Source organism: Alligator mississippiensis, chromosome 5 (assembly GCF_030867095.1).
Source record: "Alligator mississippiensis isolate rAllMis1 chromosome 5, rAllMis1, whole genome shotgun sequence".
In the NCBI taxonomy this organism is placed as follows: Eukaryota; Metazoa; Chordata; order Crocodylia; family Alligatoridae; genus Alligator; species Alligator mississippiensis.
The window spans coordinates 171794388-171808142 of NC_081828.1; the positions used below are offsets into that span (position 1 = coordinate 171794388).

The 13755-nt window shown below is 41.8% G+C and overlaps 1 protein-coding gene across 2 annotated transcripts in view; it reads right to left on the minus strand.

Annotated features, from left to right (window-relative positions):
* Nucleotides 1-13755, minus strand: part of SDHAF3 (succinate dehydrogenase complex assembly factor 3) — a 73730-nt gene that overhangs the window by 30722 nt on the left and 29253 nt on the right. The window contains exon 2 of one of the 2 annotated variants that reach the window (XM_059728977.1): nucleotides 12466-12610. The exons of the other annotated variant lie outside the window; for it this stretch is intronic. Within the exon in view, the coding sequence (XP_059584960.1) occupies nucleotides 12466-12610 (145 nt within the window). The remainder of the gene's footprint in view (nucleotides 1-12465; nucleotides 12611-13755) is intronic. 2 annotated transcript variants of the gene reach the window in all.

Here is a 13755-nt window from a genome sequence, read left to right on the forward strand (position 1 = left end):
TTTTTAATGTCTACTTTATCATGTCATTTCCTAACTTTCGAATTTATCAAGTACTTAAGTGTTGTTTTAATCACTTTTTTCCTCTAGTTATTGATATGTGCTGACATTTATTGTTTGAGGATTTTCTTATTTTTTGACAAATTCAGGAAAAACTCTTGCCATCTACAGCAAACATGCATCTTTCAGCAGGTATATTAGATTATATTAATAATGACTTATCTCATTCTTTGCTTACAAGCAAAGCTTTTAGAACTGCATGTTTTAAGTAATTCTCCAATTAAGTTGCTGTCGCCTCTTTTTCTAATTTATAATAAAGGATTAAGCATTAAGCTAAGAGAACCCCTAGGGAAAATTTCTAAATCAGAATGCTCAAGAATAAAATGGAATAATATTTATACCATACAAGGACTACTTGAATATCTGCCCTAGAACCACACCTGGTAATTATGAAGCTTCTAATGCTGGTTTTTCATTAGTTATTGAAAGTGTATATTAAAATACATTATTGTACAGTTGAATCATTAATGCTTCTTTAAAAAATGCACAGATAAAAGTTCCAGGTAACATGAATTTTACTGAGTATCTATTCTGCAGAGGTGGCATGGGAAAATGAGATCAAAAAGAACTCTAATAGAAGCTTTATCATTCATGCAGTATTTCCTGTTTCCCACCACAGGAAAGTCAGCCACTGTCATGCTCCCATGCTTCAGTCCCAGAGGGAAACAGCAGTTGGGGAAGTGGCAGCTGAAGTATGGAAGTGTAATTGCGGCTACTGCCAACTCCCACCAATTTCACCACAATTCACATGCACCCAGGAGCCTTTAGCACCCCCAGGGGGCACCTAGGGTGGCACACCCCCCAGTGTAGAGCATTAGTGCTGTCAGCTTTGGCCTTATGAGCTAGATGAATAATGCAGAGCTGGTCCACAGGCCAGGTTGGGCTCTGCATCACCTCTGCCCAGCCAGGATTGGGCTCCAGGGGCTCTGCACCACGTTCACCAGGCAGGATCAAGCTCCAAGGCACGTGTGCTGCCGTGTGTGCCCAATTTAATGCACAGGGCCATGGCCTGCAGGGTTCCCCAGAGACCTGTGGGGAGCACTGTGGGGCAGGTGACAGTGAAGGGGCTGGATCTGGCCCATCTCTACGTTAGTGAACTAATGATATTACAAGAGAGAGATGTCAAAAACACAGCTGGCAGGACAGGTCTAGCCCAGAGAGCTGTATTATCTACACACACTGCAAGCTGGCCCTGGCCCATGTGCTGCATGCAGGGCACGGGGCCCCTCTGATGCAGGATGCACAGGGTGTAGGGCCAGTCTGGGGCACAAGCCACATGCAGTGCCTGCACACTGGATCTGGGGCCAGTCCAAATGAGGCCCAAAGATGGTCTGTCTAGGGAAGGCCAGGATAGGGCCTGGGGGTGGGAGGTCAAGAGTGAGGGGCACCAGCAGGACTAGGGGGCTGTTTTCTACTTAAACTATTTACTGGGTCAGGACAGGCCAGAGATGTTTACAAATGTGTCCTGGAACAAAAAATGTTGAGATCCACTGCTCCATGCTATGCCTATGTCAGACCACCCCATAGGTTGGATCTGACACATGGGGCAGGTCTGTGGGCCCAATGCGGGTGTCACCTTTTTGATGACCCCTGATTTAGGAAATAAAACAAGTTTTTACCAAATAACTTTTGTCTAAAATGTCCCTATGAACTACCACACAATGCAGTATAAAGGCATAATCCAGAATCAAGATAGAATCCACTGTAAGTCTACATAAGTTAACAAATATGAGTAAGGCTTTTAGTTTTATAACAACACTACAAATGCATGAAGCAGCTAAGATTGTAAACCTTGTGGTAAGATATGCCTGGCCAAATTTTTCAAATATCAGTACCTAAAATCATGCTGCTGCATCCCTATTTGGAACCACAGAGCTGAAAAGGACCTCAAGGTCACCTGGACCAACCTCTGCACAGATGCTGGATACACTATTCTTAAAATATCTCAAATCTCAAGTCCCAATTCTGAGATGTGTGCTAAAGTTTCTTCAAGGTATTCCACAGCTACTGTAAAGCATTCCACACTGTTGTCTGAGTTTTTGGAAGGTTTCCTAACATGTGAGCAACTGCTTGCATATTTTGAAAAAAAAAATACTGAAACTGATGTAACTTTCTGTCAGTCAATTTTAGGCTGTAAATTCTAGACATTAATGCAAAACCAATACTCTTCTAATATATGTTCCTATAAATACTTCTCCAAATTTTCTACTTTTATATTCTCTTATTGGCTGATAAAATATCATGTGATCACTTATACTCTATATTACCATTTTCATAAAGGAGAAAAATGTAATATTTAACTTTGCATCTAGCCTCAGAGAACTCCCAGCCATTTCTATTTAAAAAATGGCAAAGTATGAACAAGTACCAACCTATTTTTAAGCAATGGCAATGTAAAATTTTCTACTCCAAAGAGAACCAATTACTGTTTTACCAAGTGGATATATAATTTTCTTCGGTACAGTTTGCCATTACTGCTGTCAAAATGATCATGCCTATTTGAAAAATCTTTGGCATGTTGTTCTCCTGCAAAAATGCTGTCTATAAGCAACTGCTAGATACAAGAACAAATAATGTGAAAGTTACAATATTCATGTAAGAGGAGGCTGGCAGTTCTATGTACTTTGGCAAGCATAGCAACATAAGCCAATGATATATTACTGTCTGGAAGGTTTTAATCTACAAATGGAATATGATAATTAGTACAAGGTCATAAGATAGCCCACTAATGCAAGAGAACATTTGAAGGTGAAGCACAAAGGCATAAAACAAAACAAAACAAAACAAAAATCAAACTACACCAAAAGTGCTCCTTCATGCTTCAATTAAATCTATAACACAAACACTGCTTGCTTTTGGTTTGGCTACTAAATGTACTCAAGTGAAGTATTGTTACATATCAGTTTGACTAATGCATTCCTAAAACACTGGTGAAACATTACATGTGGTTCGATACTGCAGGTTTGATTTTCAAAAATTAAGTCTATTCAAATTCACATATCTAACATGTTTGCACAAACCCAAAAGGTGAGTATTTGTGCATGTAATTCTGGCACTTTCAGATAAATTGCAAGTGCAAAGAGATCTGACCTTGTCTGAATTTAACAGAAGTGTCACTAGGATGGAGCCAACACCCTCCCTGGGCACTGCCTATGAGGGGGCACTAGAATCCCACCTCCCACCCCATGAATCTTTGCCATGGCAAGAGCAACACTGCTGCTCCTGCCTAGCCATAAGAGCTGGGCAGTGCAGCACTGTGCTAAGCAATGTATCTGGGAGACAGGGGGATGGTGGGTAAGTGGGGCAAACAGAATGCGGCTTCACCCCTTGGGGACCCTTTTCCAGAGCAGGCACAACCCAGCACCCAATGTGCATGTAACTGTGGGGTGTGGGGAGGGAACAAACAGGGCACCAAAAGTGGCTTTCAAGGAGTCCGGCCACGGGGCTGCTGATTCTGGAGCTGCTGCTGTTGGTGTAGCAGCAAAAGCAGCAGCAGCCTTCTCCTACTCACCCATGTCTCACACCCCAGTTATCATACCCTCACCCCAGCCCCTCTCCTCCCCCCTGATGCCAGTCCCAGGCATGATGTCTCTGCAATTTAGCAGTCTATCTAGGGTAGCCACTGGTTCTGATTTATACCATACAGTCCTGTTTTTAAACCCTTTGACCCCTGTCTGTTTCCGAATGAGGAATGGACAGCAAAAAGTCCTGTTTTTCAGTTCATTGGTGGCGAGACATCAATCATTTGTTCTCATGATTCTATTGGCTGTGCCTAGAGGTAAGGCAGTACACAGCCAGGAGGAGAGGGGTTCTGAGCCAGCCAGCCAGCCAGCCAGGGAAGGAGGGAGGCAGATGGTACCCCCGCCCCTTGCTGCTGATTGGCCAAGGAGGCAGCAGCCCCACCCCTCACCGCTGACTGGCTGAGGGAGCCCACCCCTTACCAAGGGGCTGTCCTGTATTCTGGGGATGAGTCAATGGCCCCCTTAAGTCTATAATTTCTAAAACATATTCAGATTTATTTTGTCAGAGTGCATTTATGCATATATTTATTCTTGCAAAAATAAATTAACCTAGAAATTAAGGCTGTTAATTGTATTTCCCCAAGACAAGAGAAGCATTAAAAAGATCAGCAACAATAACATTCAGAAAAGCAGGCAACATTCAAATCCACCACAGTATTAGTCTACAAGCATCAACTCACTACCCTCATTATACTCAATAAGAGCCAGGGCAAAAGCCTCTCCAACACATCCACCTTTTATTTCAGCCACACTGTCACCCCCACAGTGCAAACACTGACAAACAGAAATAGCTACAGAATTTCAGTGCTAAACTCTTTAGTAATTTAGTGATGACTCTAGTCTTAATATTTTTATATTTAAATAAGTCAGATTAAGAACAGATGAATACATGTTTCTAAAGTAGCCGGCACAACTGGACAATTGTCTGTGACTTGCACTCTTGTGTTCTGCCACAATAAAATAGACAATGAAGAATAGTAATTACACCATGTACTCAAAAGCATAAACTCTTACTCCGATATATATATATTTTTTAATTCTTGTTGAAACATAAGCACACATTCACTGGTACACTTAGCTAGGTGTGAAAATATTAACTTAAGAAACAATTAAAAAGCCAGACCTGAGATAGCACATTAGTGTGATTTTATATTTGCTAATGCATGCACTGAAGAAAACAGCATTCCCGGGCTGAAGGCAAGAACCATAATTATCGAAATCCAAGACGACTCTGAATTTAAGATGACCCTGCCTCAATAATTAGATTACATACATGGACAATTATAAATTTGTTATAATGTTCCATGTATAAAATCTAATTACTGGAGTATCAATTTGAATTAGTCATGGGAAGCCAGGAACAAGGGCCCAGACCCCCATCCTTTGTTCCCTGTCCTCCCTACCTGACCCCCAAGCCAGTGCCTACCTCCCTGCCACCTGCCCCCACTACAACTTGCCGCATGCCGCCCTGCCCTTTGCTCCCCCCCAGCGTCTATCCCCCTTGTCACCTGCCCATCATGTGACCCCCTGCCCTTCCATGCCTCTGCCTCATCCGCTGCCATCTTGCCAGTCCTACCCCCACCCCATGTCTGTGCCTGCTTCCATCACCTGCCCCCCACTCCCTGCTCTCCCTAATAACCTGCACCCCCAAACTTTTACCTTCTTCAGCAGGGACCTCAGCCCAGCCCAGCCACAAGCAACAGGGTCCCTATGCACATCTTGTGCCTCTACCAGCTGCTCACATTGACAGTACAGGGAAGAGGGTAGTGCAGCTGGGAAGGGCCGGGGGGGGGGGGAGAGGGGGGGGAAGAGGCAGTGGGTAGGGGTCTATGCCATGATAAAGGCAGTGGGGCCAGGAGGGTAAGTCTGGGGGGTGGGCTAAAGGAGCAGCATGCTGCAGGGTGCAGTTGGGCATGTCAGGGTGGGCAGTGAGTAGGGGACCTCCGTGGTGGGGGCAACAGAGTAGAAAACCATTGCTGCAGGTCACAGAGGGTTGCCAACTCAAGACTTTTTTTTAATCGCATGTAGAAATACTCTTCCACTAACACAAACTTTCTAGACAGCACAGTCCACATCCAGGATTGCAGTATATACAAAAAACTCAAAGACCACTATACCTATGTCCACAAGACCAGCAATCATCCCAAGCACACCAAAAAGCTGTTATCTACAGCCAGGCCCTTAGATACCCTGCATCCACTCAGAGAACACCCATGATGCCCACCTGACCAGCCTACAATCTGCCTTTATACAAGAACATTCCAGTAGAGAAATAGACCATACATTTGAAAGAGCTATCCAAATATGCTGCAGTAACCTGCTACAATACAAAAAAAAACCCCTGAGACCCCACACGTCCAGTGGCCACCTACCACCCCACACTGGAACCAATCAGAAGAATCTCCAAACAACTACAACCCATACTGGACAAAGAACAGACCTTGAGAGAAATATTCCCAAACCCTCCACTCCTGGTTTTCAAACATTCCCCAAACCTTGCCCAACTCATCATCAGAAGCAAACTCTGCACTGCTGAGCAAATATAAAGTGGAACACAGCCTTGCCTTGGCAAAAAATGCTTACCCTGTCAGCACATCTCCACTGCCACTACAATGGACACCCCACAAAAAAACCCCATCAGAATCCATGATTCCTACACGTGCCTTTCCCAAACTGGAATCTACCTGATCCAATGCACCAAATGCCCTCCTGGCAACTACGTGGGTGAAAATAAACAGCAACTATGCAAGAGAACGAACTTTCACAGAAAAAAATATAAAGGACGAAAACATACACTCACTATTAGGAGCACATTTCTCACAGAATCACCACTCCATCTCTGACCTCACTATCTTTGTGCTCAAGGGAAATCTACCTAACACCTTTAAAAGACAAACTTGGGAACAAAACTTCATAAGCTGGGTAGACAGTAAGAACCAAGGACTAAACAATGATATTGGATTTTTGGCCCATTATAATTTATCCAACTCCTGAACACCTTCCACACAAGGAAGATGAGACTGAACACCCTTCCCCACCATTCCCACTTTTGATAGGCCTCAATCTCCTAGTATTCAATTTGTTTTCTTTTGCTAATTGTGTCTGCAACACCTGAAATTTTCTTTCAGCTCCTCCCCTATGCTGTGTTTAACTCACTGTGCCTAGCTTCCTATAATCAGAGACCTGAGGAAGAAAGTCTTATGTTTAAAAGCTTGTCCAACTTTATCAGAACTACATAGTTGGTCCAATAAAAGATATAATCCTAAAAAATCCTTGCTTCTCACATAATTTCTGGACCATCGTAGCTACCATATCACTCTTACACTACAGTAAGGAAACATGTCAGTAAAAATGTTTCTATGGCAGTAAAATATGTGCAGACCATCAGTAAAAAAAATATCACGGGCTGGCAACCCTGATATAGAAGTACTACATAAAGCCACTACACATCTTTCAAGGCATAACTTTTTCCTGGATTCAAGTGAAACACTATGTAGTAAGGCTATACATCATATGTCATACATCTGCATCTTTACAATACTTACATGGATGCTCTAAGGTACACCTGGGCTAGGGACATAAATTACACATAAACCAATTTAAGTGATCAGAAACTGATTTAAACCTATAACAGAAGAGAAGTTAAGGATGCATAAACCACTTTCAAAATGGCCGAAACTGGTTTAAAATAAACCTGGTTGAATGTACTATCAAACTTAACTAATTTAGGTCAAACCAGTTTATGGAACTTCCATCCCAGACCCCTTCCTGAATCAAGTTAATTCCTTCCCCCAGCAGTCCAGGATGATTTGCAGCCCTGGGTTGGGCTGTGCTGTCTGAGGCAGAGGAGGAGAGGGAGCTTTAAGTCCCCTCCCTCCACCCGGGACTTCAGCCAAGGTCTGCCTGGCAGGGGTGCAGCAGCCTTTGCCAGGCTTTACCCACTCCCCTCTTGAGCAAAGGGGGTAGGGGCATGGCCAGACACTGGTCCTGGGTTGGCACACTGAAGCAGAGGAGAGAGAGAGGGGTTTAAACCCCTCTTCATCCATTAGCGCAGGTCTGCCTCGTGGGAACGCAGCAACCCCTGCCAGGCTTCTCCCCACTCGAGCAGAGGGGGCGTGGAGCCTGAGTGGGGAGCATTCTGCTGCTGTGCCCCTGCCAAGCAGACCCAAGCTGAGGAAGGAAGAGGGGTTTAAACCCACTCTCCTTCCACTTTGCTTCAGCATGCTGGCCAGGGGCTGGTGTCTGGCCACGCCCCTGCCCCCTCCTCTTGAGCAGGGAATGGGGAAAAGCCTGGCAGACCTCTGCATGGGTCCCGTGTGGGTGAGGGAGCTTAAACTCCCCTCTCCTCTGTCTTAGCATGCTGGTCTGGGCTGGGGTCTGCTTCCCCCCCCCCCCCCCCCCGCTCCAATGGGGAGCAGGGAAAAGCCTAGCAGGGGCTGCTTCCTCCCTCCCCCCAAGGAACACCCTAGTTGGGGGCCATGCAGGCCATGGTGGGGCTTTAACCCCCCTCCCCATCATACTCAGCAAGCTATTGGGACCTGGCCATGCCCCCCCCAGCTAATGCAGGGAATGGGAAAAGCCTTGAGGGCTTCTCTCCCAGCTTCCCTCCAGCCTTCCAGCCACCACCGAAAGGAAGGGAAGTCTTGCTCTAGAGCCTCCCAGCTTCTGTCTGACCTGAGTCACTGCAGGCATGTGGCTGCATTTCCGAAATGTCTGTTCATTTGCTTCTCAGTCCAATCTATGCAGTTTAAATTAACCTGCAAAGATTGAATTGATTCAGCCTTGGGCTTTTTCAACTGTTTGTACTTAGCCTTTGACATTTGTTGGCTATTGTCCCAAGAATCTAATCCCACACCTGAGGAAAAAAGCAGTGCACAAAGGTCACCCAGCCCTCGGCCCTCCCATCTGGCACATCACTGTTTTCTTTACACTGTCCAAGGATTTTCCTTTCATAGAGTAAATATGTAAAATCACTAGAAAAAAACACTAAATTGCATATTCAACTTTATTATAGGTAAGTTCTCAAACTAAAGAAATTGTTATGGGAATAGTAAAAAATACACAAATAACCTGAAATATATGACCTCTTATTGATTGTGTGGGTGAGTTAATTTTACCCATTTATTTCATCCCACACTTTAATGAAACAGAGATCTGGATTGGAGTCCATTTTTAAAAGAAGAAACAGAAAAGTACAAAGTTCCTCTGCTCACTAAGGTGAATATTCACCAAACAGTTAATTCTGGAAGGTACGAGTGGTGACAGCAAGATACTTGAATAATATAAAGAAGGAAAGGAGTGAAAAGGAGGAAAACTTGCAATTTAAACACAATTTGCTCTATTCCAACTAAGTCCTGGAGCACCTGAGGCAGATGCATGCATGTAATAAAGCCTGACAACTCTCATTCACAAAGCCAAAATCAGATGAACTAAAAAAGAAGATACGTTACAATCTCTGCTTTAACAAATCTGCTACTTTGGAGAATAGAGTCCCGGAAGGGGACTTTCAGGCCATTGAGTCCTGTCCTCTGCACTCACAGGCAACCACTTAGCAGGGAAAGCAGAGTCCTGTCCTCTGCACTCACAGGCAACCACTCAAAGGGAAAGCAGGCTTGATCCTGCCTACCTCCTTTTCAGGTTTCTCAGGTAGGAACAATTTTAGTTTTTCCATAGTTCCTTTCACCACTTGGACATGTGCTCACCAGGATCTCTCCTGGTTGCTCTGACAACACTCCTATTCAAGGCAACATCACATACTTTTTAAATTGATAGGCACTAAAAGGTTCCATGACAAATGGAAGTAAAAGAAATCTATACTGTAGATGCTTAACTCTGCCAGATGCTCAGCAGTTGAGGTATGGCTCCAGACACTGGCCTACATTTAGTCCATTGGTTTTGATGAGAAGAATGCATAAAGGATGGAGTAGCAACTGTGCACTTTCTCTAGAGTTGCAGGACTCCCAGCCAGCCATCATGCACTCGTGACAGCTGACAGGGCTCCCAGCCAAAGGGGAGACCTTGCTACATGTGCAAATTAAAGCTTGACAGCAACCAGCTGTAAAGTTAGTACACATTTTCAAGGTCTAACTTTATAGCTGATTGGAGCTTTTTATAGCATGACAAGTACCAGTTCATTGCACAATAGAAGTCAAAGGCACCCTCTACATATTACAGGGGGCCTTTGACTTCTCATCTCAGAACTATTCCACAATCTTTCCAGATCCAGAATTTGGTTTAAAAAATGCTAATATTTTTTCTGCTTTGTAGAAAATGGGGTTTTTGCTTTGTTTTTTAAGAATCGAGTCAAAATTCTTAATGCATTCATCTCTGTGGAATACTCAGAATTGCTTTTCAATAGATGTGACTGCCCAGTTTTGAGGTCCTATTTGCTAAGGCAAAGGCTACATGGTATACCCCTTTAATACGCTGAAAACAGAATGACACCAGGGAAAGGAGTTCAAACTGGTATCTGTTAAAAGCTTTTAAAACTGCATTCAGGTTCCAAGAAGGGCAATTCCCATTTCAGAGATACTTATACAAATTTGACAGCTTACAAGAATGTGATAACATATGGATGGGAAGGGATTAAATTTTGTCCATCTGACAATAAAATAGTACTTGGAGCTGACAACTGAACTCTTAAAATGCCAGTGCTGAGACCCAATTATAGCCCTGGCTGTGCAGAATCCAATATTCTCTGCAATGCTTGATTGAGTCAAACCTTTATTTTATAGAACTATTTGAATTTCAGCAATATTCCCATACATGGACAAGTATTGCATTCTATCTGGGAACTCATGGGCTTCTTCTTTCAAGACCATACAGTGTAGCCTGACAGGAAAGATGACTCCCTGCAGCAAAAATGATCTTACCTGAATAAAAGACAAATTGCCAACACATTCTGCTGATGTCCCTGAAGGTAGACTGGGATTTTGAAAATCAAAGTATTCTGAAATATTGAATGTTTTACAAGATGGACCAAAAAAGCAGTTTACACAAAAATAAATGTGTGCTCATATACCTACTTATTTTTAAATGATGCATGCTCAGTGTATTCAGTTATGTGCTACTGGGAAGGTAAATTTAGACTCCTTTCTCTTAGCTGACTTCTTTTCTATTTGACTCAGTCAACCTTTGTACTGTAAGGTTCCTTTTATGAGCTATATTTCATTCAAATAGCTGAAGTGAGACATCATATTTACTTCTGGTGAGAAAGTCATCTTTATTTCTGCATGCTCCTTAGTGCAGCAAGAGACAACACCTAAGGATGGTTTGTCACATTATCACTTAGAGCTGATAAAACTAGTTGACAGGAGATATAAATCTGTGAGATTCTGCCTGCCACCATTTGCCAAAACTGTATTCTGAACTAAATGAAGAACTTTTGCTGGAAGAATTTATGCTCTCCGATTACATGTACTAGCATGTTTCCATTACCTTCGGTATAACATCCATATTCAACAGTGTGTAAAATAACTTAACTGGAAACTGCTTTAGTTTCTTTTTCATGCATTCCCAGAGTCTCTCTTCTGAAGCACATTTCAAATTCAGGTGGGTCCTTCCTTGAATTTGTAAACGTGATTGAGGCCTCTGTGTCCTCATTTATTTCAGTATGCATCTCTTCAAATTCTCTGTTTTAATGTCTTAGTATTTTAAGTATTCTTTACTCAAAACCTGGAATAAACTTGCTTTTTATTTCCTTATGAATCCATGTTTTTCCACTTACAAAACCAAAATGTTTTAGCTTGTTTCTAGTGAATTTAACTATTTTGTTTTTTTAAGTGTCTTTGCCTATATTGCAAGTGATATTTATAAATTATTTGTTTAAAATCTACTATCCTCTGTCTTGCATGGAATAAAGCAAGCAAGTGGCTTTTACAACAGATGCAGATTTATTTTCAGCATGTAAGATTTCAAATCTAACCATGCAAAAAGACAAGTAGATGAAAAACAAATTATTTTAAAAATGTGTTAAGTGCTTGTTTCTTACATTCAGTTACCACTGCATTTGCTTCAGTGACAGGAAAAATACATTCTAAGTCCCAACAGTAAGGAAAATGAACCTTTTTGCTGTTTGGGGCTATACAGTATACCTACAAAAATACCATGTGGTTTTCAAAAAGCCAATCATTGTCAAGTAAAACATGGTTTAAAATAAGAGGTTTGAAAGTCTGACATATACCCATGCATCAACAGTTAGAAACCTCAGTTCTGATTGGATTTCAGCCAGTTTTTGGAATGTGGTATATACTGCCCAGTGAATTTACAGTTTTATCTAATATATTTTTTCAGGTGAAAACTACCTCAACTTTGACAGTATTTCTTTTATATATTAAATCCAGAGTTCCTCAGATGAAGTGCAAGTGCCTCCAGAAGCTATGCAACCAGTCAGGCAATCAGCTTGCTACACTTTGTTTTGCTTCTCTACACCCCACTGCTTTAAGCATCACTGCAGTTCCTTGGATGTCTTTTGGTCTAAGAAAATTACCACATTATGAATTATGAGCAGTTGAGCAAAATCAAGCCACAATTTTCATTGTAGTTGCATGATCTTGCCAATTGATGCAGTAAATGTTCACTACTCTGGGACAAGGACACAGCATGTAACTTACTGCCTGACCCCTATCCCTTGGTGGACCTCCAAGTCCAATGGAGTCAATGGAAGTCTTTCCATTAATGTTGATGCAACATTTCAGTTGCTACCACTTGTGCTAGACAAGAAATATGACAATCTTCATTCCATCATTTTTTTTTCCTTTTCCAGATCAGAACGAAACAAAGAACTTTTTTTTTTTTAAATGAAAAAACTACAGAGAGACCAATTCTAGATCCCAGAAGTGTCAAAGATATGGCCTACAAACCAAATCCAGCCCATAGTATTTATTACCTGTGGGTCTCAGACCAGATCTGGGCCATGGCCAGTGTGTGTTACATGCAGGGAGCAAGGCTGGAGCCACTGCACATGCTGATGTGGCCAAAGTGTCAGTCCAGGGCATGTGCTGAATGCTGATTGATGTTCTTTGCTTCAGCTTCTATGAATGTTCAATAATACACCAAGACAAAGTAAAGAGGCAATGAACATGTGAATATTTAAATTTTTAAGACAACCTAGGGGTAATAATTAACATACTTCATCATGTTTAAAATAGCAACTCAGGAACAAATACCTCACATTAGAAAAGATTACACTGATGATTAGAAAAGGAACATGTTACAGTGGAAATCAAGGAAAGAGGTTTTTCTGAAATATAGTGGGAGTAAAACTAAATACCTATGGAAAATTTCCATTTAAAAACTTAATGTGACTAGAAGCCTATAGCAAAAAAGAAGGAATGAACAAAACTGTTCCTGGTCCTCATATATTCTTCCCTAGAAAAACAGACTGAGGAATAATATTTGTAAAATAGCAACTTAAGAAAAAACGTTTCTTAAAGCTATTTGTCTACTACTCATGCAACCTTGTTTATTACATGTAACAACTAGAAAAGGACTCTAGAAAAACAGTTGTGACAATCCATTCTTTCAACTTTTACACAAATGGTCATGCACGTGGCTTGCGTATTTCAACAGTTTAATCATATTTTCAAATACGGGACTTATAGGGCTGACCTCTACTGCTCAATGCGTGTACAGGTAGATAATATTTAAAAACTACAAATGGCAAATTTCCACATTTCTTAAAAAGAGAATACATTTAGTAGGTATTCATCTGGAGTCAGAAAACATCAGACAGAAGCACATGTTGATCTTTCATTTAACCTCTTCTTCCCATGTTCTCTTTAAGACCAAGTGATGTTTAAAAACATCAAAAAAACTTCCATTTATCTGTTTTGATTTAGATGAACAAAGAAATACACATCCATTTGTAAAGCCTTGTGCAAATATGGTAATTCAAACATCATACATTTGAAACAACTCAAAGTTGGGAAGTTAAATTAAGGAGATGTGAGGCACCTTGCAATCACCGGTCTTCCAGAAGCTTAGCTAACAAGCAATGTTGCTACCAAAATGAGCAGAACTGACTGAACAAATAACATGATGAAATGGACAAACACTGTAATAATACAGCACATCCTCAAGTAGCCTTAGCTGGCAAAGCCTTTATAGAACTTGTGCCATGATTTAAAGCTGCCGTCCTCCTTGTACCATAGGGGTGAACCAAGTGCATAGTCTTCAA